The 22,720-nt window shown below is 46.4% G+C and overlaps 2 protein-coding genes and 1 long non-coding RNA gene across 3 annotated transcripts; 1 reads left to right on the top strand and 2 right to left on the bottom strand.

Moving 5' to 3' along the window:
• Positions 1 to 197: 197 nt before the first annotated feature.
• On the bottom strand, positions 198 to 14,273 carry LOC117807689 (SH3 domain and tetratricopeptide repeat-containing protein 1). Its single transcript, XM_034677053.1, has 19 exons — positions 14,083 to 14,273; positions 12,362 to 12,433; positions 10,463 to 10,593; positions 9,834 to 9,939; positions 8,270 to 8,410; positions 7,902 to 8,100; positions 7,732 to 7,808; positions 6,887 to 7,082; positions 6,390 to 6,520; positions 6,179 to 6,217; positions 4,754 to 6,100; positions 4,464 to 4,604; positions 4,172 to 4,393; positions 3,925 to 4,105; positions 3,606 to 3,756; positions 3,369 to 3,491; positions 3,061 to 3,211; positions 1,100 to 1,296; positions 198 to 933 (listed from the first exon to the last, which is right to left on the bottom strand). Exons 1-19 carry the CDS (start codon positions 14,195 to 14,197, stop codon positions 679 to 681), a joined length of 3,975 nt encoding a protein of 1,324 aa, XP_034532944.1. The 5' UTR covers positions 14,198 to 14,273; the 3' UTR covers positions 198 to 678.
• Positions 14,274 to 17,036: 2,763 nt separating this feature from the next.
• Positions 17,037 to 18,303, bottom strand: LOC117807240. The gene is made up of 2 exons (XR_004629931.1): positions 17,994 to 18,303; positions 17,037 to 17,780 (listed from the first exon to the last, which is right to left on the bottom strand). It is a non-coding gene; the product is annotated as an uncharacterized LOC117807240 (long non-coding RNA).
• znf16l (zinc finger protein 16 like) lies at positions 17,456 to 21,972 on the top strand. The gene is made up of 3 exons (XM_034676427.1): positions 17,456 to 18,246; positions 19,298 to 19,507; positions 19,951 to 21,972. The coding sequence occupies exons 1-3, from the start codon at positions 17,541 to 17,543 to the stop codon at positions 20,619 to 20,621; spliced, it is 1,587 nt and encodes a 528-aa protein (XP_034532318.1). The 5' UTR covers positions 17,456 to 17,540; the 3' UTR covers positions 20,622 to 21,972.
• Positions 21,973 to 22,720: the final 748 nt, after the last annotated feature.

Below are 22,720 nucleotides of genomic sequence, written 5' to 3'. Positions count from 1 at the left end.
CACACACACACACAGTTTTTACTGAGAGCATGCATATGAAGGTAGATATGTTGCAAAATGTGTGTGAACTAAACTCTGATTTCACAAACACTTTGGTCTTCAGGAGTCACAGACCTTCATCACTGTAACCGCGCCCTTCAACACTGCCTCTACCTCACATCACAAAGCGAGTGTGGGAGTAATATTCAGACCATCACTTAATTTTATCTGGCATTATTTTATTGGGTCAAAATACAGAGAGGATAAAATCAGGTCAGTACCAAAAGAAATGAAACCTAAAGCTCTACACAGACGATACTGTGGCGTTTCAATCTATCTGCTCAGACTCTGTGTTTTTTACCGTGGCTCAGTGATCAGCTTTGTTCTGGGTAGAAACAAGTACATGTTTATGAAACAACCATTAAATTAAAAAAAGCTAGGACGCTGTTAAACATGAATTTCTTAGTGAAGTGGGTTTATATCTACTGAGCCTAGAAACTGTTTTTTTAATGCCATTGATGATCTGATGAAAGTACTGAGCAGCCTGATTCTCTGTTTTCCGACAGAGGAGTAAATCTGAGTTTCTTTGGTATCAGTTTCATCATGTAAAGTATCTGTACCATGATAGAACATTCATACAGCCATCTCTAAGGCTTTCTTGCTCTTTGTAAGTTTTGCATTAAGTGAAAAGCGCCTCTGTTATTGTCCTGTGATCTGAAGCTGTGAGCTGCCGCTCTGCTGCTGATCAGGTGAGATGTTAACCCTCCTGACGTTCAGCTCTGCAGCGAACGCCCGAGCCTTCTGGTAGAAGAAGAGAGAGAGCTCGCGGTCTGCCAGGAAGTTGTGGTAGATGGTGGCGAGACGTGTGCACAGCTGCAGCTGAGACTGCTTGTTTCCCAGATCCATGGCTGCAGCCAGAGCCAGGTGGTAGTAACCTGCAGCATCAAATGGATCCTGCAGAGACCACAAATGTGCCATCATTAAAGTTTACTGTGGTCACTGTACACGTCATGATGTCACACAGGAAACGCTCTACCCTCAGATATGTTCACATCACAGCAGGCCGCTCTGAGGGTCTACAGACTAACTCCAGCCCTCCTCCTCATCAGTCCTCTCTCACCTTGAGGTCATAGAAGATGATGTCTCCCAGCGTCTGGTACACCCTCACATAGTACAGGGTTTCCTCATCAAACCGCAGGGGGCTCGGACACAGGGTCAGGGTCTTCAGGTAGTGGTGTTCAGCCAGTTCATACTGGTCCAAACTGTGGTAGAGAGAGGCCAGACGGTGGTACGCCACACGTTCATTCAGACGGTCACCTGTAGGTCCACACACACACAAACACACACACACACACACACACACACACACACACACACACACACACACACACACACACACTCACACACACACACATACACACACACACACACACACACACACACACACACACACACACACACACACACACACACACATTTACAGCTCCTGAATTCATACTGAGGGGACATAATGTGAGTTCAACAGTTTCTCTAACAGTCCTCTGATTGATTAAAACAACTGTAAAAAAATCTGCTGCCAAACAGACGACCATCAATTACTATCAATGAATGAATGAATGAATGAATGAATGAATGAATCAATCAATCAATCAATCAATCAATCAATCAATCAATTTTACAGGGCCAAATCAATCACAACTAATGTTATCCGGAGACAATTTACAGGCAGAGTATAGACTGTAATCAGTGTTATATAGTATAGTATACCAAAGGATCTACACTTGGAACCCGGTAACTCTTCGGGTTTCTTTGGGTCTAAGTGGCTCTTTGGAACCAGGTGACTCTTAGAGAACAGGTAGCTCTTTGGTTTGAGGTGGCTCATTGGAACAAGGTGGCTCTTTGCGACCTTGTGTATCTTTGAGACCTGATGATTCTAAGAGAAAAGGTTGCTCTTTGGGAAGAAGGTGACTCTTTGAGAACAGGTGGCTCTTTGGGACCAGGCGACTCTTTGAGACCCCAGATTCTTGGAGAACAGGTGACTCTTTGGGACCAGGTGACACTTTGAGACCAGGTGGCTCTTTGGGTCTAGGTGGCACTTTGGGCTCAGGTGACTCTTAGAGAAAAGGTAGCTCTTTGGTTTGAGGTGACTCTTTGGGAAAAGGTGGCTCTTTGGGATCCGGTGTCTCTTTGAGACCTGATGATTCTTAGGGAACAGGTTGCTCTTTGGGACTAGGTGACACTTTGAGACCAGGTGACTCTTTGGGTCTAGGTGGCTCTTTGGCTCAGGTGACTCTTAGAGAAAAGGTAGCTCTTTGGTTTGAGGTGACTCTTTGGGAAAAGGTGGCTCTTTGGGATCCGGTGTCTCTTTGAGACCTGATGATTCTTAGGGAACAGGTTGCTCTTTGGGACTAGGTGACACTTTGAGACCAGGTGACTCTTTGGGTCTAGGTGGCTCTTTGGCTCAGGTGACTCTTAGAGAAAAGGTAGCTCTTTGGTTTGAGGTGACTCTTTGGGAAAAGGTGGCTCTTTGGGACCCGGTGTCTCTTTGAGACCAGATGATTCTTAGAGAACAGGTTGCTCTTTGGGACCTGGTGTCTCTTTGAGACCAGATGATTCTTAGAGAACAGGTTGCTCTTTGGTTTGACTTGGCTCTCCGCGACCCACTGACTCTTTGAGACTAGATTCTTAGAGAACAGTTTGCTCTTTGGGACAAGATGACTCTTTGGGACCAGGTCACTCTTTAGGACCAGGTTTATTTCTCCGTCAGATAGCCTGGTCCTGCTCGCACAAGTTTTTATTTGACCTTGTTCAGACTTAGCCAATTACAACCCTTTATCTCGGGTGAGTTTAACTGTTGGGAGGTAAACATCCAAGATGGCTGCCGCTGATATTAAACCAGTTTCCACTCAGTGTGAGACTGATGATGCAAAGACATACATGTGGTCCACACACATTGTATACAGTATTATAAGAGCACTGAGCATATGACAGGAAGCAGACGATGTGTTTACTTTAATAAAGACAGACAGCACTCTAAACCAGCATTTATCTGACACTCAGCAGCTCTGCAGTTTCACGTACCCTGAGTGATGCTGATGTCTAGAGCCGTCTGAGCAAACTCCACAGCTTCTTCAAACATCTTCAGACACAGCATCAGTTCAGTCAGCTTATTACACAGACGCAGCCGAGACCCAACACTGCCGCTCTTCGCTGCAATGGGCAGAGCTCGATCCTGCACAGAGACAAAGACACAGACAGACACAGGGACAGAGAGATACAGAGAGAAAGAGACAGAGACACAGAGAGACAGAGATACAGGGAGACACATGAGGACATAGGTCAGACCTGTGAGCATTGATATCAGTGTGGACACGTTGTTCAGTCCGTACCCTGTAGAAGGTGATGGCCTTGTCTCTATCTCGGCTGCTGTTGAAGAAAATGTCTCCTGCAGCTTCCAGAAGCTTCAGGATGAACCTGGTGTCTCCTGTGCTCAGAGCCACATCCTGAGCTGCCTGACAATCACATCAACACACACACCTGTCAGCATAACACTGTTCATTCTGAGCTACCTGACGACTCTCAGACACACAGGTTTAAACACAGGTGTATCACAGGTGCAGTCAGACCTGAACGTACAGGTCCACCAGCTCTGTCTGCTCCAGCAGGTGGTAGATCTTTCCGGCCTGCAGCCAGCCATACGCCTCCTTCTCCCTCCAGCCCAGGTCGATGAAAACACCCAGACTGCTCTTTGTGTGATCCAGTGCCGCCCGGTATGCCCTGTAAACAGGCGTCCAGAGTGACCACTAGATGTTGCTAAATATTCACATTTTTACACACTTTACCTTTAGGGTTTAAAATGAGTTAGGATTGGGGCCAAGGACAGGTCAAGACTACAGACATGTAGAGACTACAGACAGGTGTATACAGGATCTGATCCCCTCTCACCTGGCTGTCCCCAGGCTGAGGTATAGTCTGCTGACCGCCTCGAGAGCATCCCCTTCCTGACCTCTGTCCCCAGAGCGCCCCAGCAGATTGACCTGGTGCTGGCTGTAGACCAGACTCTGGACCTGGTCTGGACTCTCTGAGCCGTACAGATGGATCAGGTGTGCGGTGGCGGTCAGTTGACCTGATGATCAGAGACATTAGGACAGGATACAGAGGAGAAGATCAGGTGGAGTCAGGTTATACTCACAGGCTGGCAGGTTAGCTTTGATAGCTAGCAGCAGAGCCCATTCGTAGCATCCTTTCCCATAATGCATCAGCTGCTGCTTCATGCAGAGCTGACCCAGTTCCAGCAGTACGGTGATGAAGTCCTCCTCATGACCTTCATCATGGAGCTCAGAGAAGAGCTGTACGGCCTCGGTCAGGTGTCTCTGAGCCAGACCTTTAGCTCCAGCCTTCAGACTAAGCAGACCTGCAGGTGGAAGAGGCGGAGTCAGACCCCATGACTGATGGTTCTCTGTTAACTGTTGGCAGGATCTTACCCTGGTTAGCCTGAGCCACAGCCCAGTTCGCCATGTCCTCATACTCCTGGCAAATGTCCACAGCAGCCTCGTAGCTCTCTGCTGCCCTCCGGAGGTCACCCAGGCATCGCAGCGCTATGCCCCGCATGTTCATGACTACACCTGTATGTTACATCACACATAACTGAGCAAGCTGTAGTTCAGAAAGAAGTGACCATATATAGAGAAGCAGAGCGAGGCCCTCTCCAGCTCCACCCTTCCCTCTAGTTGTTTTCTAACAGTATTTAAAAACCAGTTCAAAGGACACATACCTTCCTGAGGGGTGGTGCAGTGTTCTGGCATTGAGTCCAGCAGCAGGTCCAGGATCTCCATAGCCACCTCAGGCTGATTGTTCTTGATGTGAAGCCATGCCAGCCAGATGAGGGCGCTGTTTCTCTCTGGGAGTGAAGAGGGGAGCTGTCTGTTGTTGATGAGAGCATGCATGTGGCAGATGGCGTGTCCCACCATCCCGTGTTTGCAGAAGAGCTGACAGAGACAGAGGGTGAGCTGGTGGATGAGGACACAGTGCTGCTCGGGTCCTGGTTGTAGATCTTTGGTGGAGGAGAGGGCGTGGTGTAGAAATGGAGCCAGCTGAGCGGGGATGGATGCTTGATGTCCTGAGCTCTCACACAGTCTGTTGATGTTGTCTGAAGCGAGCAGCATGCTGCTCAGACAGTCGGTTAGCCCAGCAGACGGCTGCAGAGACGCTCTCCTTGCTGAACTCATGGAGAGCTGAGGGAGGCCCAGCTCGCTGTAGAGCCTCCCAAGGGTCAGGTACCCGTGACTGAGAGAGATGCTCCATGTTCTCTCAGCCTCAGCACCAAGAACAAGGAGTCTCTCCAGGTAAGGGACCACCTGAGCCCCCTCAGAGCAGGTCCAGTAGTGCTTTGCTAGAAGATGACAGGCCCGGGCCTCTGCCATGGCGTTGTGAGAGAGGATGGTCTTCTTTAAGACATATTTGAGAGCACAGTCGTCCTCTAAGCTCTGAAGACAGTCCGGGACCCCAAACAGCAACGCAGCCAGCCTCTCAGCCACACAGAAGAAGCTCTCAGGGTTGTTCTGGAGGAGGTAGATGGCTGACAGGTTGGAGTAGATGCTGGCCAGCAGCCTGAGGTCTGTGAAACCTTCTCTTGGCACACTAAGAGCCTCCTCGAGGTAGACCCGAGCCTGGCTGAACTTTGACCTCCCAGCACACAGTTTACCCAACAGGAAACACAAACGAGTCTGAGACCAGAACAGTCTCTTCTTCCTGGCTGTTTCTCTGGCAGCGGAGAGGAAAGCGGTCAGTTCAGACTCGTCACAGTGACCCGTGAAGGCAGAGGAGGCGAGGAGGTCTGAGCTGAGTCCGTATAGCACTCCAAACTCTGCTCTGAAGTCTGGCCCCTCCAGGAAAGAAAAGAGGGGGATAAAGTCCTCAGGGTTGCTGTTTTCTTCAATAACAGGGTGAGACCTGAAGCAGGGAATGCTCAGGTTTTCAGCCTCTGAAACCACAACAGAGTCCCCCAGAGTCCCGTTCATGGTCACAGATCTGGACTCTGATGAGTCTCTTGCTGGGTCCAGAATCCTCTGAATGCTAATCTTGAGTTCAGACTGGAGCTCAGCATGGCATGAGGAGCTGACTGTGAGAGGAGACAGGAGGGGAAGGTGAAACCCAGAGTAGGACAGACTCTGAGATGTTTCTGTGATGTTAAACGTACCTGGTGTTCCCTTTCCTGAGTCTGTGAACCGGATCGTATCTAAGAGAAGAAACAAAGACCGTCACTCCTCAGGATCTCTAAACAAAGAACAGCCCTCGTTTGATCCAAGGTCCTGCTTAGATCGGATTCATGCAGCGTGTTTGTCAGATTTAAGACTTTGGTTTTCAACATGCAGTCAGTGAGAAGGAGGAGCACAAAGAGTCCATCTCACCCAGTTTGTAGTTCAGTCCAGTATCATGGTGAGACCTGGTCTTCAGAGAGGCTGAGGAGTCCTTCAGGACTTTCTCCTGGCTTAGACTGAAGAAGGTCCTCTCTTCCCCGTTTACATAAATATCTGCTGACCTGGAACAGATTCAGTCTCAGACTTCACCTTTATAAACACACCTGCCTCTGCTATTACCTGGCCCCTCATCACCTTTATAAACACACCTGTCTCTGTTGTTACCTGGCCCCTCATCACCTTTATAAACACACCTGTCTCTGCTGCTACCTGGCCCCTCATCACCTTCAAAAACACACATCTTCTTGTAGGTAAAAATCAGAGCCCGGGTCTGAAGTTTTAAACACCTTTACCTGAGTGGGTTCAGACTGATGGTTTACCTCTGCTACAGTAACACGTCGTCAGAGTCACCTCCACCTGAGCAGAGTAGGTGAGCTCTCTGTCCACAGTGTGTGTGTGTGTGTTAAATGGTTCGCTCTGACACTCACTCATAAGTTCCCTCTGAAGGTTTCACCAGGCTCGTCTTCACCAGACCAACTTCACCTGTTGCCTCCTTCCTCCCTATGAACCAATCAAAACACTTCACCAGGAGGCCCACGATGATGACGCCATCACCGGGCGACACACTCAGCTCATCTGGACCCTCAGCAACATACTCTGATATGACCTCACAGGATCCCCGGGCTGGACAGAGGAGAGAGGAGACAAGGAGAGTGGAGTGAGGAAGGAGGAGAGGAGAGGAGAGTGAGGAAAGGAGACAAGGAGAGAGGAGAGGAGAGAGGAGAGGGCAGAGGAGAGAGGAGACAAGGAGACAAGGAGAGAGGAGAAGAGACAAGGAGAGAGGAGAGAGGAGACAAGGAGACAAGGAGAGAGGACAGAGGAGAGAGGAGACAAGGAGAGAGGACAGAGGAGAGAGGAGACAAGGAGAGAGGACAGAGGAGAGAGGAGACGAGGAGAGAGGAGAGGAGACAAGGAGAGAGGAGAGGGCAGAGGAGAGAGGAGACAAGGAGAGAGGACAGAGGAGGGAGGAGTGATGAGAGGAGAGGAGACAAGAAGAGAGGAGACAAGGAAGGAGGGTAGGAGAGGAGAGAAGAGGAGAGAGGAAAGAGAAGAGGAGAGGGCAGAGGAGAGAGGAGACAAGGAAAGAGGGGAGGAGAGAGGGGACATGTAGAGAGGGGAGAGGAGACAAGGAGAGAGCAGAGGAGATGAGAGAGGAGACAAGGGAAGAGACAAGGAGAGAGGAGTCAAGGAAAGAGTAGATGAGAAGAGCAGAGAGGAGACTAGGACTGAATATAACCCGTCTCTCTCTCTCTTTCATTCGTTTTGTTCTCACCAAACAGCAGGGGGAAGTCAGAGGCAGGTTTCCCATCACCCACTAAGATGTTCTCCGCTGCAGACTTGAGGAACCACCTGTAGACAGATAGGTCACGTGACCACAGAGCATCAGATCACCTGTGTGCTCATAGATCAGAGAGAGACAGACAGATATGTGTTTGGACTCACTGGTGGAAGGGGATGACCGGGTCCAGAACAGGATTTGGTGCTGTTCCTCTGGATCCATCAGACAGGCAGAGGACGGTCCAGCCCGAGCCCAGGAATGGGGGCTCAAACTGGGCTATGTCCCCCTGCTCCAGGTACAGGTCTCCTCCAGAGGTGGAGCTGTCAAACATCTGGTTGGTGCTGCAGCTGGCAAACAGAGAACCTGAGGACAAGAGAGGAATTATACAAAGCATGTTCATATATTTTATTATTAAAACACATTATAAGCTGTTTATTTAGTTTCAAACCTCACTGTGATAATTCATTACAGAAAAGTCTTCAGTTCTTCAAGGGTTACATTTTCTGACTACAGAGAGAGTGAGAAGACATACCCTCCTGCATGAGGATTCCTCTGTACATAAGGCTCAGAGTCTCCTCCTGAACTGAAACCTCCACAGAGATATGGTCCTCCAGAGAACTGAGCCAGGACCTCTGCTCCAGCAGCAGGTTTTCCAGACAGAGACCCAGGAACCCTGCAGGAGAGAGGCCAGAGGGAACTCATCTGCAGGTTCATCAGCAGGGGGAACAGAAACATGTTGGCTCTGTTCAGATCACCAGAGGTGAGGAAGGAACACTCCTGACATCCTGCTACTCTTTTTAAAGAATGCTCTGAGGTTAAAACTTACATCGAAGCTTTGAGGTGACCATAAGATGATAAACTCTGAATGTGACTCTTAAACCTCACTGCACACTCACTGAACTCAGACCTACCCATGGAGTAACACATGGACTACATCAGACCTACCAATGGAGGAACACATGGACTACATCAGACCTACCAATATAGCATCACATAGACTAAGTCAGACCTACCTATGGAGTATCACATGGACTATATCAGTCTGACCTATAGAGTAACACATGGACTATAACAGACCTACCTATAGGGTATCACATGGACTATATCAGACCTACCTATGGAGTAACACATGCACTACATCAGACCTACCTATAGAGTAACTCATGGACTACATCAGACCTACCTATAGAGTATCACATGGACCATATCAGACCTACATATAAAACACATGGACTATATCAGACCTACCTATAGAGTATCACATGGACCATATCAGACCTACCTATAAATTATCACATGGACTACATCAGACCTACCAATATAGTATCACATGGTCTACATCAGACCTACCTATAGAGTATCACATAAACTACATCAGACCTACCTAAAGAGTAACACATGAACTATATCAGACCTACCTATAAAGAAACACATGAACTATATCAGACCTACCTATAGGGTATCACATGGACTATATCAGACCTACCTATGTAGTAACACATGGACTACATTAGACCTACCTATAGAGTAATTCTTGGTGAAATACATCAGACCTATGTAGTAACACATGGACTACAACAGACCTACCCATAGAGTATCACATGGACCATATCAGACCTACCTATAGAGTAACACATGGACTACATCAGACCTACCTATAGAGTATCACATGGACTACATCAGACCTACCTATAGAGTATCACGTGGACCACATTAGACCTACCTATAGAGTAACTCATGGTGAAATACATCAGACCAATGGAGTAACACATGGACTACATCAGACCTACCTATGGAGTAACACACGAACTATATCAGACCTACCTACGGAGTAACACATGAACTATATCAGACCTACCTACGGAGTAACACATGAACTATATCAGACCTACCTATGGAGTAACACATGAACTATATCAGACCTACCTACGGAGTAACACATGAACTATATCAGACCTACCAATGGAGTAACACACGAACTATATCAGACCTACCTATGGAGTAACACATGAACTATATCAGACCTACCTATGGAGTAACACATGGACTATATCAGACCTACCTACGGAGTAACACATGAACTATATCAGACCTACCTATGGAGTAATAGGTGGTGAACTTCCATATCTCCTCAAGTGTTTTGAATGTGACAGAAAAGAAGGTTTCTTCACTGTCGATTGAGATGAGATGAGCAGAGAGCTCCTGCAGAAACCAAACATGGATTCCATCAGAGACTCACTTTGATGGGTACAGGGACAACAAAGATACAACAAAGATGATTCCATACGACGCAAAAATGAGACACAACAGTATGTGATACAAAGTTATACATTAGAGTATAAAGCGATACGTTAGAGTACAGATCAATATATTAGAGTTGTTACAAGACTAGAATTCTGGATTTTGATACAACATTAGTAATGATACTCTGCTGCTGGAGCGGTTCAACAGATGTTTGGTCACCATGGATTCAACGGCACTGAAGTTCATGAGATGAATCAAAAATATAACTTTATTTACATTTAATAATTCATGTTTTTAATCATTTAAACACTGACTGAGAGCTGTTTGACCCCTGACCACAAAACTACAGAACAGCTTTTACATCCTGATTCCTTCAGAGCTGACTGAGGAAGTGTGTGTGTGTGTGTGTGTGTGTGTGTGTGTGTGTGTGTGTGTGTGTGTGTGTGTGTGTGTGTGCGTGCGTGTGCGTGTGTGTGTGTACCATGAACAGAGCGGTGACCTCGCTGCTGTCAGTCTGCAGATTTCTCAGTTTTCCTCTCAGAGCTTCCTGCTCAGATTCGTCTGCAGGAAGCCGCTTCACACCCTGAACACACTGCAAGAGAACAGGCAGAGCTGCACACAGACACACACACAAACACACACACACACACACACATACACACACAGGGGTCATTGTCTTCTCTTACTCTGCGGTTTACGTTGCTCTGTCAAGCTCTTTAAACTCTTGTGGGGGAGCTTTACAACCTAAATGTTGGGGTAACTATATTTTTACAGTCAGATACAATGCAGGGTTTGTTGGACTCATTCCTTTTCTACCTGTCTCATCTGTCTCACCCCTCGCACCTGTCTTACCCATCAGAAAATATCAATAATGTTTTTACTGTAAAATCCTTTTCATGGAATTAAATCCCAGATGTGACTTTGACAGTCATATTAGGAGAATCATATTGGGAGAGTCATAGCAGAAGAGTCATATCAGTAGAGTCATATCAGGAGAGTCATATCAGGAGAGTCATATTAGGTGCGTCATATCAGGAGAGTCATATCAAGAGAGTCATATCAGGAGAGTCATATCAGGAGAGTCATAACAGGAGAGTCATAGCAGGAGAGTCATAGCAGGAGAGTCAAATCAGGAGAGTAATATCAGGAGAGTCATATCGGGAGAGCCATATTAGGAGAGTCATATCGGGAGAGTCATAGCAGAAGAGTCATATCAGTAGAGTCATAGCGGGAGAGTCATATCACAGAGTCATATCGGGAGAGTCATATCGGGAGAGCCATATTAGGAGAGTCATATGGGGAGAGTCATAGCAGAAGAGTCATATCACAGAGTCATATCGGGAGAGTCACATTAGGAGAGTCATATCTGGAGATTCTTATTAGGACAGTCATAGAAAGAGAGTCATATTAGGAGAGTCATATTAGGAGAGTCATACCAGGAGAGTCTTATTAGTAGAGCCCTATTAGGAGAGTCATATCAAGAGAGTCTGAATGAATTTCAGAGTCATCATCTGCCATCCAGGAAGCAGCTCAGCTGATAGGAGCTTCAGGTCTGAAGAATCAAACCATCAGTCCTTTGATGGCAGGAGTCTCTACAATGTCACGTACCCAAACCAACATTATCATTAAACAATAAGCATGATCTCACTCAACAGAAGGGTTTGTTGTGAGCCCTCATGTGGGCTCAGTGAGAGCTCAGGGTTCTGAGGGACAGGTATCTCATCGATTCAAAAATACAGAGGACACTTATTCATAAAACAGTCTTATTTCAGAGACAGTTCAGGGAATTGTTATTGCTCAGGTGGATACACATGCAGACACGCCCATCATCACCATCTGAGCTGTGAGCTGTCCCGTGACTCTCAGTTTAATGAGTGACCACACAGGAACACAGGTTCAATGTTTAAACTATCCACACCTGAAGGATCACCTGACAAATCACCTGACCCTCCTCTCCGGTCACGTCTGCCTAATGACTTACTCTGATCTCCTCTCCCATAAAACACAACTAAAGATCTTTGCTCTAACTCGGCTGAGCTCATCCTCTCCACAAAGGTTTATATGCCAGCTGATACAGGTGGCTCTTACCTGCACCAATCAGTGTACAGGTGATACTGACCAGTCAAGTCTTTTTGACCTGACAGTGATGCTTCAGGGCAATTCACTTATTAACAGTGGTTCATGATAAGAGAAGTTAAAGTCAGGGCTGAAACAGGTTAACAGCTGACTCTTTAGCTCTCTGCTGACTCTTATTCTAACCTGACTCTTTAGCGTTAGCTCAGATGATAAGCTTACCACCCATGTGTGATGCATCAAACACACGTTAGCAGCAGGTATACCAGTGAAATAGAATAAAGCAGCCTGGAAGAAGAGGGCGTACCTGTGGGGAAGTTGTCACCAACCGTAGACAAAGATCTCTTCAGACTGTTGGTGTCTCTGTAGGAACCTCGGACTGATAAACACACAAAGAAGAAGTGAGGAGGAAACGGGTCATACCAGAGGACTGTAGGCTTTTCATTTCATGGGCTACTCTGAAATCAAACACCGATGAGTTCTTTTCAGATTCAACCCCAGACTGACCTGCTCTCTGTGACACACACACACACACACACACACACACACACACACACACACACACACACACACACACACACACTGTCTGTATAACTGACACACACTGAACACACTGAACGCACTGAACACACACTGAGCACACTGAACACACACTGAACACACACTGAACACACACTGAACACACACTCAGTTATGGTAAGCACAAATGATGGCTGAGTGAGGGATCACATGTAACTAATGTTGTCTCCGGAGCCTGATCAGAAATCAGAAGATGAAGCGCTGTTCTGCTCTGCTGTTCTCATCCATTTAGCAGAGGCTTGGCTCCGCTGTAGGGCTCTGCTATGGCTCACCAACCCAGGGTAAGTTTATTCCAAAAGCTACGTTTTGGTAGATTGGAACTATGATTGAGCAGTCATGGTGGCGTCTGTTTATTGACTGCACAGCACGCAGATTTGTCACTTTGAAATGCGAGAAAGCACATTTGTGAAGTTACAGGGACGGATTCGAGAGGTTGTAATCACCAAGTTGTGGTTGTACTGGAAAATGGATTTGCGTTAAAAAAAAAGAGAGTAAATGTTAGATTAGAAGTTTACAGCTGTCATTTTGCATATGTAAATATCAATCGACACACTACACATGTGTGAATTATTTTTGTGTAACTTCACATTCAGAACACGGTTGTATGAACATTTTTTATCAGTAAAAAATGTTCAAATACAAAATCCAAATTTTTTCCACAAGCTCCCATGTAGTTATTTTTTGTCTGTAACTTCAAATTCGGCTCACGTGTGTGAATTATTTTTACAAGTGAAAAATGAAACATGGAAGTTCAGATTTTTGATCCACAAGTTCTCAAATCATATTCTGCAGCTTCTCACATCAAGTCTACAAGCTCTTGCATTTTGCAACATATTTACCTTCATATTACTCAGCTCATCTTTTGTGTGTGTGTGTAAAGTTTCACAAGTAAAGATCAGATTTTTCTAAACCAATCACATGTCAGGATTACTACAGGATGCTCTTAATGAGGGAAACAACATTTAAAGCAACCCCTCTGTGAAAGGTTAAAGGTCATAATGTGGGATGGTTTCATGTTTGATTCAGTTTGATGTTTCCACACTAAACACTGTCCCTGAGTTTGTTTGTTTTTAATACACACACACACACACACACACACACACACACGCACGCACGCACGCACACACACACACACACACACACACACACACACACACACACACACACACACACACAATAAAGGTACTTTCCCTGATTTTCTAACATTAAAGTGCTGAATATAAACTGGTTCTTAAATAAAGGAGGAAGAGTCTTTATTCTCTGAAGTGCAGATATGTTCAGGCTGACTGATCATCTGTAGAATAAATCACTGTCACTGATTGCACATCAGTGTAAAAGTAACATATCATAACTTTCTTTCAGACTCTCCTCAAACAGACATCTCATCACACAGATAGATAACACTTATCGATCATTTATGACCTGACTACTTCACCAGAGTTCTGCTACCTGCTCTGCTGGATCCCCTGGATTTCTCCGGACCCTCCCGGACCTGTTGCCCATCTGCAGAGCCTCTTCTCCGGGGCCAGCTGCCGCCGCTGTCCCGGTCCGGTCCGGCTGACATGTCCTGTAGAACCGTGAAGCTTCCCCGGTGATCACAGAGCCGCGATCTGTCACGCGCCCAGGCTGCCAATCCTCTAGAAGACAGGAAAAGCCCACTGACCGCGGTCCTCTTCAAAATAAAAGTCTGTGTGGGGAAGTCTGAGCTTTTTATTTATTTATTTGATTATATTATTTTTATCCAGCATGTCAGTCATTATTTTAACAGCTCAATTATTTTAATATATCTACACCGTCACTGCAGAGAGACTGTTTAAAGAAGAAGCAGGGACTTCATCTGATCTCCTTTAACTCTTTCATCTTAGACAGAATCTCTCCTCTTTATCTCAGTCTGAACTTCTCTTCATGTTTGTAAATCTGGATCGGATTGTGTTTTTTATTTTAGTGTTTAAAGCTGCTGAGTAATTTTTGAGTGTTAAAATAAAGGACAAACCATCAGAGATAAGAGGACGGCTCTGTCCACAGGGGGGCGCCAAACCAACACAAAGTGAGGGCTCATCACAGGAGCTTTAATTATTATTTGTATATCTTGATAGTTCTCTTCATTGATCATATTTATAGTACATTAACGACAGGCTGGATTAAAGATTATAATGTATTTTAATGGTTTCTTTTGCAGTTTGATTTATTCTGAGTCTGACCTTTGAACGTCTGTGTTTATGTTTCACAGTCCTAAGCATCTCTGTGTTAAACAGACTTTAATCTTGTAAAGCAGACTGTGCTGTCTGATATGATCCTTTCAGTGGAGTTCTGTTAGCTGGACTCTGACTGTGATTCCTCCTGAATATTACTCTAACCTGTCTGATTCCAGTGTCTCTCTGACTTCATGTTAAAGCTCAGGTTCACTCTTCAGTCAGTGTTCAGCATTAATAATTAGTCAGTAAACAAACAGCTGCTCTCTGTCCTCACACACACATTGGACTACTCTCTGTCAGGTGACTCGTGGCTTCTTTAACTGAATAGTGTAATGTTCTTGTATTTGTGGTTCTTGCACAAAGGGCAGCAGCTGCTCTCTGTCTCCCTGCTGCACAAACACAACCTGCTCACGGTGAGAGGAGGAGCAGAGGAATCACACTGAGGGGTGAGGCTGCTCTGAGGGGTGGACAGGGGATGGTCTATCCTCTGACAGCACACTGCAATGATGGAGTGTTACAGTGTTTAACTCTCACTCTCTGTTGGCCTTTCTTCTCTCCAGAATTAAGAGAACTAAAGCAGAAGATTTGGTCCTGCTGAGTAAGCTGAGTTAAATGAACAATGACCTCTGAGAGGTTCTCAGTGAAGATGGTTTCATCACAGACATGTAGGCTCTGCATTTCAATCTGAGGAGGATTTCTTTCTCTCTGTAAACAGATATCATAATGAAGAACAATCTGTTCAAGATCAAACATTTACACGGAGACACAAATCTGCTTGATGCTGTGTCACTAAAGACAATCAGCGTTTAGATTTCTAACTTCCTGGAATGCATCAGAAATGATGGATCCTACCTCCATTCATCAAACAAACATTGTAAAAGTAGTTTACTTCTCCTCTTGAGCAGGGGTTCCCAAACTTTTCAGCCCGTGACCCCCAAAATATAGATGCCAAAGACTCACGACCCCCACTGTCCGTCAAAGAAATTTAATGTGGCTTCATTTAGCCTGTCGGTAGAAAATTAGACTACCTACATGAGCATGTGGCTGTGTTCCCTGTGCTGTAATGAATTAACCTACTGCTACTGATGCTTTTGATACTTAACTGTTCACTTTTTTTTCTATTTCTATTTTACTATAATAGGTAAAATGTGCTAACTCACAACCTCCCAGGGGGTCCAAACCCACACTATGGAAACCCCTGCTCTTGAGGACCGACCTGAAAAAGCTTGACTTTTGACTAATCTGCATCATGATGTCGTTATTTCAGCAAACTTAAGACCTGTAAATTACAAGAACATCAGTCGCTGTTTCATGTACTGCCTCCTCTGATTACAGTACGTCTTCTTTCCATCATTGATGTAATACAGTATAAATGTTTAATTTTAACCTTTAATAATAAATATATTCAAAGTTTGATGCTGTGTTGTACTGTGCACTGCTTGACAAAAGTCTTGTCACATGAGGATATAGTGGAAAAGTGGCAGAAGGTTGATTTTTCTGATGAATCATCGCCTGCATCCCGCTAGCCGCAAATACTGCAGAAGACCTGTTGGAACCTGCATGGACCCAAGATTCACCCAGAAAACAGTCAAGTTTGGTGGAGGAAAAATCATGGTTTGGGGCTACATCCAGTATGGGGTAGAGATCTGCAGAGTTGATGGCAACATCAACAGCCTGAAATATCAAGAAATTCTTGCTGCCCATTACATTCCAAACCACAAGAGAGGGCAAATTCTGCAGCAGGATGGTGCTCCTTCTCATACTTCAGCCTCCACATTGAAGTTCCTGAAAGCAAAGAAGGTCAAGGTGCTCCAGGATTGGCCTCCCCAGTCACCAGACATGAACATTATTTAGCATGTCTGGGATAAGATGAAGGAGGAGGTTTGGAGGATGAAACCTAAGAATCTTGATGAACTCTGGGAGTCCTGTAAGACTGCTTTCTTTGCTATTCCAGAGGACTTTGTCAGTAAGTTATTTGAGTCATTGCCAAGACGTATGGATGCAGTCCTGCAAGCTCATGGTAGTCATACAAGATATGAATTATTTTTTCCAAGGCACCATGACTTTCTGTTCTGGTGTTATTGTAGTATGTTTGTGTATTTAAAGTAAAGTATAAGTTAATTTCTACATTATTTTTGTATGCGACAAGACTTTTGTCCAAGCAAAATCTGACCTTTCTGTCCTAATTAAATGAATGAACTCAATGAATAATAGAAAAAAACCTTTATTTTGGTAAAACAATAATAATTTAGAGGGCTTTGCCTTTCATATGAGCCATTTCTGATTCCATCTGATCAACTACAAGTAAAGTTGTTATTTGTTGTTCCTACAACTTGGATAAGTGACAGGACTTTAGTCAGGGACTGTAGTTTAAAAAGAGTATGACAGTTCCTCCTTAACACTGTAGAGGGCGCTATTCATTGACGGAAATCTAAACTCTGCTGAATTCAGTCACATCTCTTCTTCTATGGTGTCAAACTGTGAAGTACATTAATACAACACACTACACTTCCGTTTAATATCTCCAAAATAAGAGTCTGAAAGTGACGTAGCGAAGAGTAAGTATGACTTCAGACGGCAGTGCTTTTATTTTGAAGGTCATCCGCAGATGTTTCCGGGCCACTCGTGCTCACGCTGGCACACATGACTGTTTCAGCTACATCCAAACATTAGCTGTTAGCCGACAGGATCCAGACCCGGTCCAGGTGAACCATGAGCCGCAGGAGGACCCAGAGTCTGTCTCCAGACCTCCACCCGGCCTTCCTGGAGCCTCCCGGGGCCTCCTGCCGGACTGACGGGGACTTCCTGGATGTGGAGCCCGACGAGGAGCTGCTGTGCTCGGTCAGCGACATCACGGAGCACCTGGGCCGGAACATCACGGTGGTCCTGGACACGGCTCTGTCCGAGATCCGCAAGATGGTCAGCATCCGGATCCGGGTCCTGAAGATGGAGCTGCGGGAGAAGACCGAGGAGATCCAGGTGTTAAAGGCCAGACTGGACTCGGTTCAGAGGGACCCATTCTCCGGAGGGACCACCCTGGACCCGTCGGCAGAAGCTGGCCTAAAGAAGCTGGACCCGAACAAACCCGGCAACGCGGACCCCCGCAGGATCCGGTCCGTTCTGCCCGGGGTGAAGAAGGAGAACATCGATGCCATCTGCGATTACCTGATGAAGGACAAGAACTCCAGAGGGGGTCAGGACCAAGACCAGGACCAGAATTGTGACAGGGAGGCCCGGCAGGACCCGGATCCACAGTCCCTCCACCTGTGGCCGGACAGCGGGTTGGCTGGACCCGGTTCGGGTCCTGGAGACTCAGAGTCCACCGCAGAAGACCTGTTCAGTATGCTCCCGTCCGGCAGTAAGAGGATCTACGACTACGACTGGATCCCCCCCATGGAGTTCTCCTCGGACCTGAAAGGTAAACCGGACCAGGGGAGAGTGGGCGGAGTCTCAGAGCAGGTGTGTGTGTGCGAGGAGGATCAGCGCAGGCAGGGACCGGGAGTGACGTCACAAACACACTACACAACAATTACACAACACAAAAACTGCACACAACTACACACAACACAAGAACTACACACAATACAGGACTACACAACAACTACACAACCACTACACAACAACACCAAAACTACACACAACACCAAAACTACACACAATAAACAACTACACAACTAAACAACAACTACACACAACTACACAACAACTAAACTCAACACAAAAACTACACACAACTACACACAACACAAGAACTACACACAATACACGACTACACAACAACTACACACAACTACACAACAACTAAACACAACACAAAAACTACGCACAATAGACAACTACACAACAACTACACTCAACACAAAAACTACACAACTGCACACTATACACAACAACTACACACAACACAAAAACTACACTCAATACATAATACACAGCTACACAACTGCACAACACAACAACTGCACACTATACACAACACTCACAACACAAATGCTCACAACTACACAACAGCTACACACCACAACAACTACACAACCAAACAACTACACAACAACAGTTTAAACCTGTTCGCAGCTTTTATTTTGAAAACAGGAAACAGGTTGTGATCAGAACAGCTTGCCTTTGGTTGTCTTAGAAACGGCCTACTGCATACTACTTATGCAGTATGCAGTACTAGCGCTGTGTATTGTGGGAAACAGTACGCAAGGCAGACTGGTCCGATGCATACTGTGAAATTTTCTCGAATCAGTAAGACATCCAGGAAGTTTTGGCATACTGCAGATTTTGCTCTTGTTCACACACTACTTACTGAATTTGGCCAAATCAGTACGTACTACTAGTATAGTAGGCAGTTTCAAAAACAGCTTTTGTTTATCAGATGAAGCACCAAAGAGTGCAGTTCCATATCTCACCAGCGGAGGGGGACAAAGAGTCATGATGATGTGTGTGTGTGTGTGTGTTTCTCTCAGTGATGAAGGAGTCCGACTGTGAGAACCCTGTCACTGAAGAGGAAGACGATGAGGATGAGGAAGAGTCATCGAGGACGGATGGGGGAGGACTGGATCCGGACCAGGACCCCCTCTCTCAGGTCCAACCGGCAGAGTTCTCCATGGAGGAGCACAGCTCTCCTGGGGGGTCAGGGAGTCCTGAGGAGGGGGGTGCAGAGCGTCCTGCAGGAGGTGAGTCAGGGTCTAACAGGAGGAAGGTTGATCCGTTACGTACGCTTTATTATACTTTGTTTATTATTCTATATTTACTTCATGATGTTTTTATGATGACTGTGAAACAAACACTCTCAAAGAGGATGAGTGGTCTGATGTGGTCCTTAAATGAGTCAGTGCATGGACAGAAAGACGTCCTCAGGTCACTGATACAAACAAACAATGAAAATACATGTTCAGAGTAGAAAGAAACTAGACCTCAATAAAGACGGAGCAAAATCTGAAGGAGGGGTCACAGGAGAAACAAAGTGTAAGGTTTATCCAGGGACAGACCGTACCTGCTCGCTCGACTCTCAGCATAGAGACAGACGTGAGTGAACAGAGTGAGAGCTGAACACAGCGTGATGATCTGTGTCATGTGTACCCTTGAAGAACCCTCTCTCTCTCTCTGTGTGTTACAGGCCCACAGCTCCCTACCCACACCTTCATCTGCTCTCTGTGTGGAACCTTCTGTCCTGACTCTGCGTTCCTGGAGGAGCACATTAAATTAATACACTTAGACTCTGCTGATGCTCTACAGGCCCTGCAGTCCACCTGCCCTGCCGCCCCGCCCATCACAGACAGCGGTAGTGAGTCCAGGAGAAGTCGAGGGGGACAGGATGAGGCTGAAGGAGGGGCAGGGCCTGTGAGGAGGGAGGTGAAGATGGAGGGTGGGTACGAGTGCGGGGACTGTGGGCGGCATTTTAACTACCTGGGGAACCTGCGGCAGCACCAGCGGATCCACACCGGGGAGAAACCGTTCATGTGTCCTGAGTGTGGCGAGCGCTTCAGACACGCTGCACGCCTCAAGAGCCACCGCCTGATACACAGTGGCGCCCAGAGCCCGTTTCCTTGTCCGCAGTGTGGGAAGGGCTTCTCTGTACTGTCCGGACTGAAGAGACACCAGCGTGTCCACACGGGGGAGAGTCCTTACGCCTGCCCCCAGTGTGGACGCCGCTTCAAGGAGCTGGGAAACCTGTACACCCACCAGAGGATCCACAGTGGGGCCACACCCTACAGCTGCCACACCTGTGGACGCAGCTTCAGACACCTGGGGACTTACAAGAGCCACCGCTGCACCCCCACCCAGTGACCCTCTGACCCCCAATCAGTGAATCTCTGACCCCCACCCAGTGACCCTAAACCAGTGACCCTTTTACCTTGAACCAGTGATCCTCTGACCTTTTAAACCAGTGACCCTAAACCAGTGACCCTCTTACCTTGAACCAGTGATCCTCTGACCTTAAACCAGTGATGCTAAACCAGTGACCCTCTGACCCTAAAGCAGTGACCTTAAACCAGTGTCCCTCTGACCTTAAACCAGGGAACCTCTGACCTTAAACCAGTGACCCTCTGAACCCTAATCAGTGACCATATGACCCTAAACCATTGCCCTAAACCAGTGACCCTCTGACCTTAGACCAGTGACCCTCTGACCTTAAACTAGTGACCCTCTGACACCCAACAACGTCAACCCATGCATCCCACACCAATGACTTACCCCAAAAAGGGACCATCCTAACCTACAGACTGTTGAGCCAAAAGCTGGTACAGGGTCTTTAAAGTCAGGGTCTGGGTGCTGGTTCTACAGATGGACCAGGCTGCAGTCTGAGGACCTTTTACTCCTGCAGCGTTGAGCTATGTATTTATCCTTGAAAGCCTTTTTATCCTCCTTCTTCTCCTCCTCCTCCTCCTCCTCCTCCTCCTCGTCTTCAGGTTCTATGATCATGGAGCTGCAGAAGAACCCCTCTCAGAGGATCTTCATGTCTTCTTGTCCTCTGGGTTGAAAGTTGCTCCTGGAAGTAGAGCCGTCCTCGTTTGGACTCCAGAGTCAGAAATAAGAACTTTATCTTTTAAGCACATTGTCTAAATGTTTACAAAGTGCTTAATGTGCAAAGAGGGAAACAGATGGTGTCAGTTTGCAGATGTAAACACTGAACAAAGTAAACATGAGATAAAACCAGTTAAATAAAGATTCAATATTTTAACGAGGAATGAAAAGCAGCTGTGTTGACGTGTGTTTTGAGGGTTAACAGGAACGCCAACGTCTTTCTGCATCTGCAGAGAGAGCAAGAATAACAAACTGCTCTTACTGATGACCAACACCTTCCAAAACATGGACTAACACTCCCATGATCCCACGCTGCATCAAACCAATCCCTCTCTATGTGGAGACAGATGTGTTAAAAGGCAGACTCTATACTGATCCTCCATGGGATAATGGACACAGCGCCCTCATGTGGACAGACTGTGTAACTCCATCAGTCACTATGCTGCCTGCTGCTCCAGAACATGTAAGCCTGGGTTTGTCTCTAACGTGTGATCTGATTGTGTGATCTGATCGTGTGATCAGATTGTTTGATCTGATCATGTGATCTGATCTCACTGATGTATGTTGTTATTTTATACATTTGCCTGTTTGAAGACTAAAGAGAAGAAAACTACTCATGTGTCTGACGTGTTTCATCAGCTGATCTCAGACCTGCTGTCATCACTCCAGGTGTTTCACACGTGCACACGTGCACAAGCCCCCCCCCCCCCCCCCCCCCCCCCCCAAACACACACACACACACACACACACACACACACACACACACACACACACTCAGGGAGACCTGCTGTGTGTGTTTGTGTTTAAGTTTATTAATTACATTTCAGTCTGTGTTTTAGAGCACTCCTCACCTCTGACTGAGACCATCACTCTTATGCGACAAACGGTTTGAGTCAATCAATCAATCTTTATTTAAATAGATCAAAGCCCAACAAATGTTATCTCCAGACCGTACTCTATGTTCTATTATTAACCAAGACCCAACATCAAGACAGGATAAGATCCAGTCCCATCTTCCAGACAGGACTCAGTCTGATCTCATCTTAATCCACCATGAGCAGAGCAATTTACAGTATTTAGCAAGTTACAGCGGCAAGGACAAACATCCTTTAACATGCAGAAACCTTGAGCAGAACCAGACTCATGTTAGACAGACCTCTGCTGAGACCGAGTTGGATAGAGGGAGACGAAGAGAGAGAGAGAGATGATAGTGGTGAGACGGATAGTCGTAGTTGTTGCAGCTGAAGTCTGGCCCGTCCGTAGCAGCAGGACGTCTACGGCAGAGATCCAGAGGAACCTACGAGACAAGGGAGCTCAGGGACTCCAGAAAGGACAATGGTTAGTAACTTTTATGGGACAGG

The sequence above is a fragment of the Notolabrus celidotus genome, chromosome 23, assembly GCF_009762535.1.
Source record: "Notolabrus celidotus isolate fNotCel1 chromosome 23, fNotCel1.pri, whole genome shotgun sequence".
Classification (NCBI taxonomy): Eukaryota; Metazoa; Chordata; class Actinopteri; order Labriformes; family Labridae; genus Notolabrus; species Notolabrus celidotus.
Note: the sequence above shows the minus strand (reverse complement) of the source record. Positions and strands in the feature narration are given on the sequence as shown.